General features: G+C 39.5%; 1 protein-coding gene across 2 annotated transcripts in view; it reads right to left on the bottom strand.

Moving 5' to 3' along the window:
* Positions 1-7,663: 7,663 nt before the first annotated feature.
* The window catches only part of GARS1 (glycyl-tRNA synthetase 1), a 38,903-nt gene continuing 27,438 nt past the window's right edge, over positions 7,664-19,128 (bottom strand). For both annotated transcript variants that reach the window (XM_055347285.2, XM_055347286.2), the window contains exons 13-17: positions 15,367-15,452; positions 13,022-13,131; positions 10,155-10,248; positions 9,259-9,449; positions 7,664-7,960 (exon numbers count right to left, since the gene is read on the bottom strand). In XM_055347285.2, the coding sequence (XP_055203260.1) occupies positions 7,835-7,960; positions 9,259-9,449; positions 10,155-10,248; positions 13,022-13,131; positions 15,367-15,452 (607 nt within the window). In that variant the 3' untranslated portion in view covers positions 7,664-7,834. The remainder of the gene's footprint in view (positions 7,961-9,258; positions 9,450-10,154; positions 10,249-13,021; positions 13,132-15,366; positions 15,453-19,128) is intronic.

Here is a 19,128-nt window from a genome sequence, read left to right as displayed (position 1 = left end):
TATAACTAGAATAACCAATACAGAGAAGTGCTTAAAGGAGCTGATGGAGCTGAAAACCAAGGCTCGAGAACTACGTGAAGAATGCAGAAGCCTCAGGAGCTGATGCGATCAACTGGAAGAAAGGGTATCAGCAGTGGAAGATGAAATGAATGAAATGAAGCGAGAAGGGAAGTTTAGAGAAAAAAGAATAAAAAGAAACGAACAAAGCCTCCAAGAAATATGGGACTATGTGAAAAGACCAAATCTACGTCTGATTGGTGTACCTGAAAGTGATGGGGAGAATGGAACCAAGTTGGAAAACACTCTGCAGGATATTATCCAGGAGAACTTCCCCAATCTAGCAAGGCAGGCCAACGTTCAGATTCAGGAAATACAGAGAACGCCACAAAGATACTCCTCGAGAAGAGCAACTCCAAGACACGTAATTGTCAGATTCACCAAAGTTGAAATGAAGGAAAAAATGTTAAGGGCAGCCAGAGAGAAAGGTCGGGTTACCCTCAAAGGGAAGCCCATCAGACTAACAGCGGATCTCTCGGCAGAAACCCTACAAGCCAGAAGAGAGTGGGGGCCAATATTCAACATTCTTAAAGAAAAGAATTTTCAACCCAGAATTTCATATCCAGCCAAACTAAGCTTCATAAGTGAAGGAGAAATAAAATACTTTACAGACAAGCAAATGCTGAGAGATTCTGTCACCACCAGGCCTGCCCTAAAAGAGCTCCTGAAGGAAGCGCTAAACATGGAAAGGAACGACCGGTACCAGCTGCTGCAAAATCATGCCAAAATGTAAAGACCATCAAGACTAGGAAGAAACTGCATCAACTAACGAGCAAAATAACCAGCTAACATCATAATGACAGGATCAAATTCACATATAACAATATTAACTTTAAATGTAAATGGACTAAATGCTCCAATTAAAAGACACAGACTGGCAAATTGGATAAAGAGTCAAGACCCATCAGTGTGCTGTATTCAGGAAATCCATCTCACGTGCAGAGACACACATAGGCTCAAAATAAAAGGATGGAGGAAGATCTACCAAGCAAATGGAAAACAAAAAAAGGCAGGGGTTGCAATCCTAGTCTCTGATAAAACAGACTTTAAACCAACAAAGATCAAAAGAGACAAAGAAGGCCACTATATAATGGTAAAGGGATCAATTCAACAAGAAGAGCTAACTATCCTAAATATATATGCACCCAATACAGGAGCACCCAGATTCATAAAGCAAGTCCTGAGTGACCTACAAAGAGACTTAGACTCCCACACATTAATAATGGGAGACTTTAACACCCCACTGTCAACATTAGACAGATCAACGAGACAGAAAGTCAACAAGGATACCCAGGAATTGAACTCACCTCTGCACCAAGCGGACCTAATAGACATCTACAGAACTCTCCACCCCAAATCAACAGAATATACATTTTTTTCAGCACCACACCACACCTATTCCAAAATTGACCACACAGTTGGAAGTAAAGCTCTCCTCAGCAAATGTAAAAGAACAGAAATTATAACAAACTATCTCTCAGACCACAGTGCAATCAAACTAGAACTCAGGATTAAGAATCTCACTCAAAACCGCTCAACTGCATGGAAACTGAACAACCTGCTCCTGAATGACTACTGGGTACATAACGAAATGAAGGCAGAAATAAAGATGTTCTTTGAAACCAATGAGAACAAAGACACAACATACCAGAATCTCTGGGACGCATTCAAAGCAGTGTGTAGAGGGAAATTTATAGCACTAAATGCCCACAAGAGAAAGCAGGAAAGATCCAAAATTGACACCCTAACATCACAATTAAAAGAACTAGAAAAGCAAGAGCAAACACATTCAAAAGCTAGCAGAAGGCAAGAAATAACTAAGATCAGAGCAGAACTGAAGGAAACAGAGACACAAAAAACCCTTCAAAAAATTAATGAATCCAGGAGCTGGTTTTTTGAAAGGATCAACAAAATTGATAGACCGCTAGCAAGACTAATAAAGAAAAAAAGAGAAGAATCTAATAGACGCAATAAAAAATGATAAAGGGGATATCACCACCGATCCCACAGAAATACAAACTACCATCAGAGAATACTACAAACACCTCTACGCAAATAAACTAGAAAATCTAGAAGAAATGGATAAATTCCTCGACACATACACTCTCCCAAGACTAAACCAGGAAGAAGTTGAATCTCTGAATAGACCAATAACAGTATCTGAAATTGTGGCAATAATCAATAGCTTACCAACCAAAAAGAGTCCAGGACCAGATGGATTCACAGCTGAATTCTACCAGAGGTACAAGGAGGAACTGGTACCATTCCTCTGAAACTATTCCAATCAATAGAAAAAGAGGGAATCGTCCTTAACTCATTTTATGAGGCCAGCATCATTCTGATACCAAAGCCAGGCAGAGACACAACAAAAAAAGAGAATTTTAGACCAATATCCTTGATGAACATTGATGCAAAAATCCTCAATAAAATACTGGCAGACCGAATCCAGCAGCGCATCAAAAAGCTTATCCACCATGATCAAGTGGGCTTCATCCCTGGAATGCAAGGCTGGTTCAATATATGCAAATCAATAAATGTAATCCAGCATATAAACAGAGCCAAAGACAAAAACCACATGATTATCTCAATAGATGCAGAAAAAGCCTTTGACAAAATTCAACAACCTTCATGCTAAAAACTCTCAATAAATTAGGTATTGATGGGACGTATTTCAAAATAATAAGAGCTATCTATGACAAACCCACAGCCAATATCATACTGAATGGGCAAAAACTGGAAGCATTCCCTTTGAAAACTGGCACAAGACAGGGATCCCTCTCTCACCACTCCTATTCAACATAGTGTTGGAAGTTCTGGCCAGGGCAATTAGGCAGGAGAAGGAAATAAAGGGTATTCAATTAGGAAAAGAGGAAGTCAAATTGTCCCTGTTTGCAGATGACATGATTGTATATCTAGAAAACCCCATTGTCTCAGCCCAAAATCTCCTTAAGCTGATAAGCAACTTCAGCAGTCTCAGGATACAAAATCAATGTACAAAAATCACAAGCATTCTTATACACCAACAACAGACAAACAGAGAGCCAAATCATGAGTGAACTCCCATTCACAATTGCTTCAAAGAGAATAAAATACCTAGGAATCCAACTTACAAGGGATGTGAAGGACCTCTTCAAGGAGAACTACAAACCAGTGCTCAAGGAAATAAAAGAGGATACAAACAAATGGAAGAACATTCCATGCTCATGGGTAGGAAGAATCAATATCGTGAAAATGGCCATACTGCCCAAGGTAATTTACAGATTCAATGCCATCCCCATCAAGCTACCAATGACTTTCTTCACAGAATTGGAAAAAACTACTTTAAAGTTCATATGGAACCAAAAAAGAGCCCGCATCGCCAAGTCCATCCTAAGTCAAAAGAACAAAGCTGGAGGTATCACACTACCTGACTTCAAACTATACTACAAGGCTACAGTAACCAAAACAGCATGGTACTGGTACCAAAACAGAGATATAGATCAATGGAACAGAACAGAGCCCTCAGAAATAACGCCGCATATCTACAACTATCTGATCTTTGACAAACCTGAGAAAAACAAGCAATGGGGAAAGGATTCCCTATTTAATAAATGGTGCTGGGAAAACTGGCTAGCCATATGTAGAAAGCTGAAACTGGATCCCTTCCTTACACCTTATACAAAAATCAATTCAAGATGGATTAAAGACTTAAACGTTAGACCGAAAACCATAAAAACCCTAGAAGAAAACCTAGGCATTACCATTCAGGACATAGGCATGGGCAAGGACTTCATGTCTAAAACACCAAAAGCAATGGCAACAAAAGACAAAATTGACAAATGGGATCTAATTAAACTCAAGAGCTTCTGCACAGCAAAAGAAACTACCATCAGAGTGAACAGTCAACCTACAAAATGGGAGAAAATTTTCGCAACCTACTCATCTGACAAAGGGCTAATATCCAGAATCTACAATGAACTCAAACACATTTACAAGAAAAAAACAAACAACCTCATCAAAAAGTGGGCGAAGGACATGAACAGACACTTCTCAAAAGAAGACATTTATGCAGCCAAAAAACACATGAAAAAATGCTCATCATCACTGGCCATCAGAGAAATGCAAATCAAAACCACAATGAGATATCATCTCACACCAGTTAGAATGGTAATCACGAAAAAGTCAGGAAACAACAGGTGCTGGAGAGGATGTGGAGAAATAGGAACACTTTTACACTGTTGGTGGGACTGTAAACTAGTTCAACCATTGTGGAAGTCAGTGCGGCGATTCCTCAGGGATCTAGAACTGGAAATACCATTTGACCCAGCCATCCCATTACTGGGTATATACCCAAAGGACTATAAATCATGCTGCTATAAAGACACATGCACACGTATGTTTATTGCGGCATTATTCACAATAGCAAAGACTTGGAACCAACCCAAATGTCCAACAATGATAGACCGGATTAAGAAAATGTGGCACATATACACCATGGAATACTATGCAGCCATAAAAAATGATGAGTTCATGTCCTTTGTAGGGACATGGATGAAATTGGAAAACATCATTCTCAGTAAACTATCGCAAGAACAAAAAACCAAACACCGCATATTCTCACTCATAGGTGGGAATTGAACAATGAGAACACATGGACACAGGAAGGGGAATATCACACTGGGGACTGTTGCGGGGTGGGGGGAGGGGAGAGGGATAGCATTGGGAGATATACCTAATGCTAGATGACGAGTTAGTGGGTGCAGTGCACCAGCATGGCACATGTATACATATGTAACTAACCTGCACAATGTGCACATGTACCCTAAAACTTAAATTAAAAAAAAAAAAAAAAAAAGAAAATTTTCAGGAAAAAAGCATGAGAGTTATTATAAAGGTGTTAATTTCCTCATATACATAATAAATGAATACCATGATTCTATATATTTTCCCTGATGGCTAATCTAAAAAGATTAAATTCTTAAATAATAGTTAAAAGCAGAAAAATAGAAAATATCTAATTGTATGTTTTTGTACTAGATGCTGGTCATACTTTAATTCTATAATTCAAAATAGTATCACCCCATTTCTAAAATGACACTCTGTAAAATAATTTAAAGTGTTAATTATATGAGAAAATTACACATACATGTCTTCTTTAAACTTTTTTAAGTGGCTTTGTTTTCATTAGACTGTATTATTTTTAATCAGTATAGTTTAGTAAAGTTATTTTGAAAATAAAGATAATTTTTGTTATCCTTTGTTTTTCTCATGTTTAATGTCAGTCTTCCAAAGAAAAATAAAATTTAGCACTAAGCACAAGAAAAAAAAAAAAAAAGAATCTGACCTTCCCCCATCATTTTTGGGAGAAGTAATAAACAGGAGTAACTTCTCCGAGATACAATGCTATTTATCTCGTTCTTGTTAAGCCCACAGTCCGGTACGTACAGGTATATAAATAATTTAAAAGGCCTCAAAGAGCATTAAGCCAGAAAGACCCATGCTTTAAATACACATTGGGCTTGAACAGAAGAGGTATGTGCGTATGCATACGCAAACTCGTGGGTAAAGAGTCTCTTCATTTAGAAAACAGCACTTCAACTGCTTGTTCTTAAAATCAAGCAAACATGGTACAGACAGAACCAGAGAGCTCTGCTGCCGGCCCGTCTCCCTCACTCAGGTATCACTTTAGAGACCTGCTTTAGAGCAGGTGATCCAGGAGAAATCATGCATTGCTACCCAGGGGAAGGAACAAAAGAGGGCTTGCAGATTCAATATCCAGCCTCTACCTCATGACAAATCTATTTGCCAATGAAAAGGGAAGTGAGGCTTGGTTCCAATCCCTTTCTGATCCAAAGTATTAGGTTGGTGCAAAAGTAATTATGGTTTTTGTCATTACTTTATTTATTTATTTTTTTGAGATGGAGTCTCGCTCTGTGCCCAGACTGGAGTGCAGTGGCATAATCTCAGCTAACTGAAACCTCCGCCTCCCGGGTTCAAGTGATTCTCCTGCCTCAGCCTCCCATGTAGCTGGGAGTACAGGAACGTGCCACCACACCTGGCCGATTTTTGTATTTTTAGTAGACGGGGTTTCACTGTGTTGGCCAGGCTGGTCTCGAACTCCTGACCTCAAATGATCCGCCCGCCTTGGCCTCCCAAAGTGCTGGGATTACAGGCGTGAGCCACCGCGCCCAGCCTGTCATTACTTTTAATGGCAAAAACCGCAACTACTTTGGCACCAACCTGATGATAGGTAACTCTCACTATGTATTTAATGTATCTTTCCCTATTAATGAGCTTAAACCAATGTCTGAGGCTGTGGTGACTGTTTGACTGTGGAGGTACCTGCTGTAAAATTAGCAAATAAATGCAAAGTTAGGGCAGCCCCCTGCCAATGTAAAGCTGCTAGAACATATGCCCAGTTACAAGCTATATTATATGGAATTCGAAGTGAGAGAAATCCCTAGAAAATGAAAACTCAGTTTATTTAAAATCTGGCTCCTTCTAATTTAATAATGAATGCTCATAAAAGCAGAGACGGAAGAGAAATATGCTTCAGTATAAGGCTTTCCTCCCAAAGAGGTTTGTTCAAAAAAGAAGTCTGTTCAAAAATTCTACTCATCCAAAGACTATTTATGGAAGACCTACTATGTACAGCACTGCGGTAGGCACCATTGGAGATGAGATACAAATGAGGGAAATCCCTGGGAGATTCCTACTTTACATCTAAGAAATCACAACTTCAATTGTTCTTCATACTAGAGACAAAAGGGCACACTGGAGATCACCACTCCTCTAATACTGCGGGGGAGGAAGTGGGCACACTAGATGAGGTCATAGCTCTGCAAATAAACAGCTGCTCAAATTCACACAACCTGGAATTTTTCCCTTACAAATAAGCATAGTGTTCTGAGTTTTCTATACAAAAACATAAAAGAAGTAAAGTACCTTAAAACCTGAGCCAAAAACTGCTAGGCTAGAATCAAGACACTGCGATGGTCAGGAATTGCTAAATCAAACGAGACAGATGGGTTCCCCTAGCATCAGGAGCTTAATGATTTCCAGGCTACCAGTGGAGCTGAGTGCAAGCATGCCTTAAGATAGAAGGCAAATATGGCAAGGCCCTCCCCTCCTGGAGAATCTGCAAACAGTGGGGTTAGCAGCCCTAAAGCACCACTCCTGCCACCCCATCCTCACCTCAGGCTTTTCCAGAAGTCATTTCACCTGCTTGGAGACTGCTGTCACAGTACCTGCACACTGCATCATTTTCTCAGAAAAAGATAAAGAATAGAAAAGGTAAATCAATAGACAGAAAGTAGAGGAGTGGTTGCCTGGGCTGAGGTTAGAATGGGAGTGAGGTAAATGAGCATGAGACTTATTTTGGAGTGATGAAAATGTTCTAAAATTGGTTTGTGGTGGTGGTTGCACAACTCTGTAAATATACTAAACATCATTGAACTGTACACTTAAGACAGGCTATTTTTATGGTATGTAAATTATACCCCAATAAAGCTGTTAATTTTTTAAAAAGTGTTAACTGTGTTTAACATTAAGCCATGAGCATGTCTACCCAAACGTGGGAGAAACAGCCTTGCTGAAAATGTAAAAACACAAGCAAATAGATCACAAGTTTGTTCAGGATTCCTTCAACTTTAATTGTGGGGGTAAAATCAGGCAGCCACTGAAGATAAAATACGGTCCGTGGGAGTAATCACAATGCTGTTTTCTTTTGTAAAGTGGACATAAGAGTTTTTTTTTTTTTTTTATTAGCGCAAGTGGTCAAAAGTTGTCAAAATTGTCCTCATTCCTCGATTGTCTCTTTTTTACCAGTCTCTTGCCCTTCAAACAGAGGATACCTGGCCTCCACATCGGCCCATGTGATGTTGCCGTTGGCTAGGTCTCGGACTATGCTGGGCAGCTCAGAGATCTAGAGACAAGGAAAGAGAAGCCAAGTATCAACCAACTTGTTCAGATTTTTAAGAAGAAGATTCATCCTGAACTCAGGAAACCTTACACAGAGCCAAACAATGTCATGCCAGGCATGGGTTCATGCTCTTCTAGCCCAAAACGCCCACCAGTTCCCCCAGACAACTCAATTCTGCCACAAAGCCTTTCCTAACTTTTCTAAATCTCCATGTCCCTTGAAGTTACTTCATGTGTATTAAATTTAACTATTAGAACAAACAGGACTCAGTCAAGTAACTCCTGTGAGGGAATTACATAAGACTGGCAAACTGGAGAGCTCTGACCAAGGCTACTGTTCCTCAGCCAAAACCAAACACTGGCTGCCACACAGCAATGGTTCTCAAACTTGAGTGCATGTCAGAATCATCTGGAGGTCTTGCTAAAACTAAAAAAGTTCTGCCTGCCCCCTCTGCCTCTCCACCCCCAGTTTATGATGCAGTAGGTCTGGGGTGGAGGTTTTGCTTATCTCATACATTTCCAGGGGATACTGATGCTGCTGGTCTAGGGACCACACTTTTGAGAACCACACCCAGATGGGGACACAGCTCCAGAGTAGCCAGATGGTCTCTAAAAAGTCAAGCTAGAAATTCATGACTTCTGGATTAGACTATAAACTCCTTCAGAAAAAAAAGCAGTCTTTTGCTTCTGTTTTCCCTATTACTTCTGTATCAAGCTAAGCACAGAACAGGCACTTGAAGTATGTGCTCAAAGGTGATAAATTAGGCAGGCAGATGTCAATTAAAGCAGCTACTCTTTCCTTTCCCTTACCACTCATCCTTCCCCTTCTGTGCTTCTACCATCTCCATTACTGCCTTCCTATTGACCAAAACTACTGAAACATGATTCACTGTTTTGAATATATGAACACGGAAAAGCTTATACATACACATGTATACGTGCCTGTAAAAATAAAACATTAAAATGTCTAACCCCCCAAAGCCTACCAATAAAACTATGGCAACAAATTCTTAGGATCATATTTCTCTTGCCCAATAAACAAACAAGTATAAAAGCAAACTGCTGGAGAATGAGCCTGGAGCAACACAAATGTTTATAAAATATTAGAGAAGTGCTAATGGATATTTTCATAATTAAACCAGGGGGACTTGAGAATCTGGGCTCTATCTGATACAAGCCGTTCATTAAAATTAAAAAGAAAAAAAAAGGAAAGGGAGCATAAACACATCAAAATCCAACACAAATCAGTAAGAAGCAGTACACATTTCTAAGGCTAAAAATGCCAAAGAGAAGGCCAGATACCTCTGCTCTTATCTGCCGCATTGAGTCACGGTCCCTCAGAGTTGCAGTGTGGGGGGTCTTGTTCACTGTGTCAAAGTCAATGGTGACACCAAAAGCCACGCCAATCTCATCAGTCCTGGCATAGCGCCTTCCGATTGACCCAGAGGAATCGTCTACTTTGTGAGATACTCCATGCCTGGTCAGGGCTTCCGCTATCCAAAATAAACAAAGTAAATTAAAAATAAAACAATGGAGTTAAGCCCAGTGTTATCTAACTACTGTCTTACAAGCTCAGGAGACTTATAAATGGGACCAAGACAAGAAAGCAACAAGTTGAGTTGCAAGAGAAAGAAATATCCCTAAAGTTTAACAAATCCCTTGCGGGAATCCAAATCTTCACTCATACCTCCATCTGATACAGCTATAGGGGGAACAAATATGGGACCAAGAGCCAAGGCCAGAAGGTGAGTCCTGACTCCACCACCTCTATTTTTATGGCTCTAAGCAGGTCAATGGACTCTCCCCATTTCCCAACTCTGAAATAAGTGGATGTACCAGATGACCACCAGGATTCCTTTCAGGGCTGTGGATTCTGTGGCTGTAGATCCATTATGGTTGCTACACTCCACTCAGGTTCCCTCGATGAACTTGGCACCAAGGTCAGTATGAGAAGTAAATAATTTTTAAATCTGACTCTTGGGTCCTACCTTGACTCACTCAAATGCCAGAATAAAACATCTGAGCAAGCATATCCTCTCTCTTAGAAATAAGAGTACAGGCTAAAATCATGTACTCTTTATAAAATCATTTATATTCTTTATTCAGTCTATATTTTTATTGAAATAAACGATACATTTCCTAAAATTCAGTCTCCTTGATGGTGTTCCCATGGAGTTTACCCAATTGAATTTGCTTACATAATTCCTTGACAAATGGCATGAACTCCTGGTTTTGGCTCAGTGGGAGGACGGAACACTTGAATGGAGCGACTACAGCAGGGAAACTGAAGAACTGGATGGTTTAAAAAGAAAAAAATCCAAATATGTTAATTTGTAAATATCTAAATGCTAATATCCCAAACCAAAAGAGGTTAATATTCAGCAAGTGTTAGAGCATAACGTCATTACCAAAATGCCAGAAAACATGACATGAAAAGCAGTATGGCAAGAGAGAAGCAGAACCAGCACCAGAAACACCTGGTTTCAGCTCCGAATTTAGGCCAAGTCATGAACTCTTTCTGAACCTTAGTTTCTCCACCTAAAAAGCAGGTCTCTACCACCTGCTCTGCTTGCTTCACAAGCCCGTTACTAAAAAAGTCAAATGATGTGAAAGCATTCTGAAAGCTACTGTATATAAAAGACAGTAATTTTTTGGTTCCACATAAAAGACTTTCTGCGGAGACTACCTAAATATTCAAACAAGTGGCAGTGACCCAAACCAAAGCCCGTTCTGTCTTTTAAGAGAAAAACCTATGAACCTTAGTGACCAAGTGAAACAGAAAAGTTTAATTAGCTCACAAACATATGTCCAAAAGAAATAGTACAAAACAAAAAAAGATGTTCCATATACCTACACTAAAAAGTACAGCCTTCTTAAACTGCCCTGAAATAGTTTCTGAGTAACTCAGAAATCAAAGAAAGCAAAAATAAGGCTGGACACAGTGGCTCATGCCTGTAATCCCAGCACTTTGGGAGGCTGAGGCAGAAGAATTGCTTGACCCCAGGAATTCAAGACCAGCCAGGGCAACATGGCAAGACCCCATCTCTACAAAAACTAAAAAATGAGCTGGGCACTGTGAGGCACACCTGTGGTCCCAGCTACTTGGGAGGCTGAAGCAGGAGGATTGCTTGAGCCCAGAAGTTTGAAGCTGTAGTCAGCTGAGATTGTGCCACTGCACTCCAGCTGAGCAACAAAGCGAGACCAAAAAAAAAAAAAAGGCGAAAATAAAAATATTCTGTGGAAGGCAAACCAATCAACCACTTTAGGTTGGAAATGGGAACTGAAGGCAGTTCTTAATACTTGTACAAAAGGTTCACTTGAAGGCAAAAACACAGAATAAATTTGTCCCATAAAAATAATGAATGACACAGGTTCCAGTTTAGCCTCTCACCCAAAGTTCAATTAACCTTTATTGCCAAGCAATGAATATCCCACTCTAAGTAAGGCCTGTATTCCACCAATATGGCGGCTCACATCACAGAAGGTTCAGAATTCTATTCCCTTCCTCCATCTTGTGATATTTCTATTTAATATAAGAGAGTAATAGGGACCCGCCTTTATAGAAAAATAATTTTTAAAATTTCACTAGCAATGTTTTTATACCAAATTTATAGGCAAATGGATTGAGGAACTAGGTGCTAATAATTTAGAAACATTTTTGGCTTCCCACAGCCTAATCAAATTTCTCTTCATGATGGGAATTCATGCAATTCATAAAACACTGTGACTAATTTATTCTTGTTTAGCCCTTACGAAATTTCTATTAAAGCTCTAGTTATATTAATATTGTTAGATTCAAAGGAACAGCTAAAAGATTTTCTAAAACCTTTTTATTAGAAAAATAAGCAGACAAAGCTTGAAGCAGACTTGACATCTAAAAAGAACACATGCAGTTATGTTTGTCATCATTTCTCAAAAAGAACCAAGCCTTATGTTTGCACACCTGGGGCCTAGCCCAGGTTCTTACAATCTGTTGAATGAATAGGGCTGCTCCTTCAAGGTTGGGAAATGAAGATGCAACTTTAGGGCAGAGAGTACCACACTAACTTTATTAGCTATGTATTACAATAGTGTGTCAGACTAAAGTACTGGTGCCGAGAACTCACTAGTTCATTCTTCGAGGTTAAATGTCCTAGAAAGAACCACAGGGTTGATGTCTAACATTACGTACACTCAAGCTTTAGAATGGCCAAGTGGATGACGCTGTTTCTTTCAATTAACCTGACATATACAACCTCTCCTTTCTAGCCATTCTTCTGGTTGGCTTTCCTAGTAATCTGCCCAGGAGTGTAACTTCTGCAGGCAGAGGTGAGGTAAAAATGGTGAAGTAAGGCAAGGAGATAAAGAGGAAGAAGGCAAGGAGCAGTGATTCAGAAGCATCAGACCGAAAAGAAAATTTGTGGGAGCTGATGAAGACTTCTTATAAACTTCTATCTTCAGCAATACTTGAATGCTAGGAAAGGCTATACCCCAGACAACTATTATCCCATTTATGATCTGTCAAGCTTTCACAGTGAAATCACCCAGGATTCTTATTTTTTTCAAAAAACCCCCAGATCCCTGGGTCTCAGACCTAGTGAATCAGCATTTCCGGAGTAGAACCTAGGAATTCACATCTTTACCCCAAAAGTACCCCAGACAATTTCATGCAGTTTGAGAGGGTTCCCTTTGATACTTTACCAGAGTACAGATACAGCTTAGTGGTCTGGCTAAATTCTATGAGTTATCTCATCCTTCCCAATTTTCCGAAACACAGCATATCCAGAAAGTACCATTCCTTCCATTGACATAATATAGATTGTTCCCCAAAGTAATAGGTTCAGTCTAAGAATAGAGAGCACCAGGCAACTAAAACAATAGCTTCTAGAATAACCTAAAGCTCAAATAAGGTAACACAGGAAACTGGTTTGTCTATACATACTTAAGCAAACATGAGTGTTAATAGCACTAGATTATAGTAATAACTAATTGACCATTCTAGAGTCTTATTAATGTACTTCACAATGTAATTCAGAAAATTTTTATTTTCTGACACTATAACAGCACACTGTACACGACAACTTACTGTTCTCTGTTCATCTCCTTCTCGTACATGGAATGTATGTTCAAATACCGTATACATGATCCTACCCAGGCCGAAGGAAGGTTCAATTACATTCGGAACAACTTCTTCCACTGAAAAAGAGATAGAAATTCAATAACATTCTCTCAAATACCACATAATGCATTTCAGATTCTCTCTAAACAATTCACCAGCTGTGGTGGCTCACACCTGTAATCCCAGCATTTTGGGAGGCTGAGGTAGGTGGATCATCTGAGGTCAGGAGTTCGAGACCTGCCTGACCAACATGGTGAAACCCCGTCTCTACTAAAAATACAAAAATTAACTGGGTGTGGTGGCAGATGCGTGTAATCCCAGCTACTCGGGAGGCTGAGGCAGGAGAATTGCTTGAACCCAGGAGGCGGAGGTTGCAGTGAGCCAAGATCGTGCCATTGCACTCCAGCCTGGAAGGCAAGGGCGAGACTTCATCTCAAAAAAAAAAAAAAGAAAAGAAAAGAAAAAAATTCTTAGCACTAAAAATATCTCTATTCTAGATGGATTTTTATCTCTGTATATCAGAACAAAGAAACTAGAACATACCTAAAAACTATTTGCTGATAGGAAACATGCCTTTGAAGAGAAAGCTGGAGTGAAAAAACCTTTCACCAAATTCTGTTTATACTGTGTAAAAATGAAACCTGAGGTACTAGAATATTCCTTCACCAGTCGGCAAACTACGAATAGCAGCAGCTACACTTTATCTCTATTACCTGCCTCGGCTACCCAGAAAGCATAAAAAATCTAAGGCTTTTAATAAGATTTTGCTAGAATTTAAAATCTAACACAGCTGGCAAAATTCACAAAAACAATTCCTACACGCAAAAAGTATTACATGGTTTGTATTTGTTTAACTTTTTAGCTTGTTATCTTGATAAGAACTTGCTCAGAACCAAATTACTGGCATTGTATCACCAAGGTTCTGGGGTCAGGACGCCCTTAGGGGAGAGTTTGCTCAAAGAACAGCACTCCATCAAAGACATCTTACAGGGGCTCACAGCTCTTCCTGTGGGTAAGACAACACCCGTGGTATACACAGGAAATATACTGATAATTATTACTTATTATGTGGAAAGGAAGAAGCACTGCTAAGCAATGTCCAGGTCTAAGATAACTGGTCATAACTTTGGAAGAGTTTATGTTTTTTGGGAAATGAGATCATTGGTACCAAAACTCACACACATATGGGAAAAGAGAGCCTGTTTGTCTATGATAAAGAGTTAATACTTTAGAAACAGGATCAAGGCATTTTCCTCCCATCCTTCTGTGGTATCTGAGTAATGGTGATGTGCAGCTCTGAACCAGCTGCCAGGATCATGGCTATAAAGCCCCAGAGTGCGATGGAAAAGCCCCAGAGTGTGATGCAGAAGCCCCCGCTTACTCCTAACACTGCTCACTGAAGCCTGGCTACAAGACAAGCCAAGAACAAAAGGAAAGGTATGCTCACTCTTTCCACTGGCAGTAGCTTCTCAAACACCCACTACTACTCCGTTTCCAGGAATTTCAATTCAGCCACAAATAAACTTCAGCATCCTTCATATGTGCTCCAAATTACTCATTGCCTAATTCACAGAATTTGTTCTACAAAAAAACTTCTTCTTAACTTTTAAAAAAGCATGCAACATCACTGGTCTAAATTACTTTTTTTTTTGAGACAGAGTCTTGCACTGTCGCCCAGGCTGGAGTGCAATGGCGTGATCTCGGCTCACTCCAACCTCCACCTCCTGGGTTCAAGGGCTTCTCCTGCCTCAGCCTCCCGAGTAGCTGGGATTACACGTGCGCATCTCCATGCCTAGCTAATTTTTGTATTTTTAGTAGAGACAGGGTTTCACCATGTTGGCCAGGTTGATCTTGAACTCCTGACCTCGTGATCTACCCGCCTTGGCCTCCCAAAGTGCTGGGATTACAGGCGTAAGCCACCACGCCCGGCCCCTAAATGACTTTTTAACAAGTTATTTTGCCAAAGAAGACAGGGAATGAGGGCCAGGCGTGGTCGCTCATGCCTGTAATCTCAGCACTTTGGGACGCGAAGGCAGGTGGACTGCTTGAGCCTAGGAGTTCAAGATCAGCCTGGGCAACATGGCAAAAACCTCATCTCTACAAAAAATACAAAAATTAGTTGGATATGGTAGCCTGCACCTGTAGTCCCAGCTAATTTGGAGGCTGAGAGAGGAGGGAGGAACACTTGAGCCGGGGAGGCAGAGGTTGTGCCACTGCACTCCAGCCTGGGTGACAGAGTGAGACCCTGTCTCAAACAACAACAAAAGCTTTAAGGAGCAGTGACTTTTTGTTTATTATTTTTACAAATTTACCATATAGTGTTTTCTGGAATCTCTTCACATTGATCATGTCTTTTGTTAACTGAAATGTTTTCCCTTCAGTTTCAATTGTGAATTCCCTACAAAGAAACAAAACACATTTTGTATTAGTTCAAACAGGCACCCTGTGCCTTAATTTAAAGGAATTTTGTAGATTGCTAAATTGTTTTTTATTTTTATAACTTGATCAACTCTCCAGATATAATAAGTGATGTCAAATTTAAATTATTTCATAAGAAACACCAAATTAAGCATTAGTCTAACAATGGCACCAAAAAGTACTCTGAGGAGATACACCAAATTTTGACTAGTTTTATAAAATTCCACAAGTGACTTAATGACAAATTCCTTTGGTTTTGAGATCAAGGTAAAACCAAAAACAACTTTTTGAAAATTCAGTTTTAGAATAATAACAACTTTGTCAGAAATAGGCCTGCTGGTAAAAACACCAGGGTTCTCATTACTGTCCCAACAAATGTACAAATGAACCAGCATGCCATCTTACAGAAGTAATTTTACAATCCAATACCCACACTATTTTCGAAATAAATTTGGACATTTGTGTTGATGAAGATCAGTTTAAAAGAAGTTTAATGTTTCTCTTTCATATGGCAATATAAAATATTATCCCCCTCAAAATCACTGGCTGCCATGTATTTGTGTCCTGAGATATGCCCATTCAGTTTCAGGTTATAAGAATTCATCTTTATAAAGAGCTTCATGTAATACCTGTATTTCAGCTTAGGAGGTATTTCCTCACATTTTGAATATCAATTTGGATTTCTCTTCCCTCCCAAGCAATTCAGTGCTAGGATAGAGAGCCCTCATGTGGTTGTCTCAGAAGCTGGATAGTTGGCATATGTTATAACTGTATTTTGCTAGTTTCCACCTGTGATAATCTCATGCCTCATCTGACTGGTGTTCACTGAATTCTTCCGTTTTTACTATTCTGTCTGAAGTCTGTGTGTGCATGCATTCAAGGTTCCATTACATACACAGTGTCACATGCATCCTCTCTGTGAGCACAGTCTAAGTGTATCATAGTTAACAGCTATAAAAGAGTTGCAATTGGGTCAGGCGAGGTGGCTCACACCTGTAATCCCAGCACTTTGGGAGGTCAAGGTAGGTGGATCACCTGAGGCCAGGAGTTCAAGACCAGCCTGGTCAACATGGTGAAACCCCGTCTCTACTAAAAATACAAAAAATTAGCTAGGCGTGGTGGTGCACACCTGTAGTCCCAGCTACTTGGGAGGCTGAGGCAGGAGAATTGCTTGAACCTGGGAAGCAGAGGTTGCAGTGAGCTGAGATCACGCCACTGCACTCCAGCCTAGGTGACAGAGTGAGACTCCATCTCAAAAAAAAAAGAGTTCTAATTGACAAGGAGACAGCCATTATTTGAGAATAATTAATAAAGCAAACTGTGTTTATGGATAATGATATTTAACTAGTAATATAACTTAGTCCATTTTAATGGGATTTGATATTGTTTTAGTATAAATAGATGTTAATTCTGGAAGACCAGAAATGTTTTTAAATTTTTCTGAAACAGGTATCTTCAACTTGCAAGAGTTCATCTTTGTCCCATCTGTTCTTTGTTCCTTTTCCTTTTCTCCCATCTTCTTGTGGAATATTTTTTCTTATTCTACTTTATCTCCACTATTGGTTTATTAGTTACACCCCTTTTTTGTGTAACTAATTTTTTCCAGGTGATTGCTCTAGAGTTCATTCTATCCATTTTTTAACTTATCATAGCTTATCTTCAAGTAATATTACACCATTTCACATATAATGTATACACCTCACAAGAGTATATTCCCAATTCCTTGCTCCCACCCTTTGTGCTATTGATAGCATACATTTTACTTCCACGTTATAAATTCCATATTACTTTAAATACTCCATTATCTTTTAAAGAAATTAAGAGATGAGAGAGAAAATGCCATTTCTATTTACCCACATATTTATCATTTCTAGATCTCTCAAGTCCTCTGGGTACATCTAAACTTTCATACTTCTGCCTGAAGAAGTGCCTTTAACAATTCTCATAGTGGAGGTCTGCTGGCAATGCACTCTCAGAGCCCCGGATTGTCTAAAACAGAGGTGTTCAATCTTTTGGCTTCCCTGGGCCACACTAGAAAGAACTGTCTTGGACTGCACATAAAATACACTAACACTAACCACAGCTGATGAGCTAAGAAAAAAAAATGCAAAAAAACCTCATAATGTTTTTTGAAAGTTTAGGAATTTGTGTTGGATAGCATCAAAAGCCATCCTGGGCCACATGCAGCCTGCAGGCCGCAGGTTGAACAAGCTTGGTCTTAAAGTACTTCCTCTTCATTTTTGAAAGATATTTTTGCTGGGTGTAGGAATTTTGTCTTAAAGCACTTTAAAAGATTTCATTCCATTATATTGTGATCCGCACAGTTTTTGATATGAATTCTAATCATTCTTATCTTTGTTTGCTTTTATGTAATGAGTCTTTTTCCCCACTAGCTGCTTTAAAGGTTCTTCTCTTCATCCCTGGTTTTTAGCTATTTGATTCTCACGGGTCTTCATGTGGTCATCTTCGTGTTTATCCTGCTTGGGGCTAAGCTTCTTGAATCTGTAGTTTTAGCGTTTTCATCAAATTTGGAAATTTTCTAGCTACTGTATAATATTTTTTCTGTGTACCCTCTCTAGGACTCTCAATTACACATGCATTAGACTGCCTGATATTGTCCCACTGGACATCTTTTTCCCAGTCTCATTGTTTTCTGTGCTTCATTTTGGATAGTTGCTATGTCTTTAAGTTCAATGACCTTTCTTCTGTAATGTTTAATCTACTGTTAATCCCATCCAGTGACATTTTCATTTGAGATATTGCCTCTAAATGTTTCATGTTGTTTATATATATAAAAAACATGTGTTTATATCCATATTACACATATATTTTTTCCATTTCTCACCTCACATGTTAATGTTTTCCTTTACACCCTTGAGTACATGAAGCATATTTATAATAGGTACTTTAACATCCTTATGTACTTACTGCATCACGTTTGTTTTTTCTGGGTGTTTCTTTTGACTGACTTTACTTCTCATTTTCCTGCTTTTTCATATATATAATAATTTTTATTGTTTGCTGGATATTGTAAGTTTTACATTGTTCAGTGCTGGATTTTGTTGTATTTCTTTAAAGGCTTTTCTCTGTTTTTTTTTTTTGTTTTTTTTTTTTGAGACGGAGTCTCACTCTGTTGCCCAGGCTGGAGTGCAGTGGCGCGATGGTGGCTCACTGCAAGCTCCGCCTCCCAGGTTCACGCCATTCTCCTGCCTCAGCCTCCTGAGTAGCTGGGACTACGGGCACCCGCCACCATGCCCGGACAATTTTTTCGTATTTTGAGTAGAGACGGGTTTCACTGTGTTAGCCAGGATGGTCTCGATCTCCTGACCTCGTGATCCGCCCACCTCAGCCTCCCAAAGTGCTGGGATTACAGCCGTGAGCCACCGTGCCCGGCCTTCTCTATTGTTTATATTCATGCTTAAACAATTACAGACAGTATTCTAAACCTCCAAAAAGGAGAGAGAAGTGACCTGAGAGATAGTAGATATAGTTTCTAACCCTTCCTTCCTCAGCCTGGCTGGACAAGTCTCTTTGTTTAAGACAGTTACTAGGGAAAAAAAAAGTATATTCTATTTCAAATCTTTTTTCAGGCTATAATGCCAAAATCTCAGCAAAGACAGTCTTTTAAATGCAGCCAAGATACAGTACTTACCTGC

Source organism: Gorilla gorilla, chromosome 6 (genome assembly GCF_029281585.2).
Source record: "Gorilla gorilla gorilla isolate KB3781 chromosome 6, NHGRI_mGorGor1-v2.1_pri, whole genome shotgun sequence".
Taxonomy (NCBI): Eukaryota; Metazoa; Chordata; class Mammalia; order Primates; family Hominidae; genus Gorilla; species Gorilla gorilla.
This window is presented reverse-complemented; position numbering and strand designations above follow the sequence as displayed.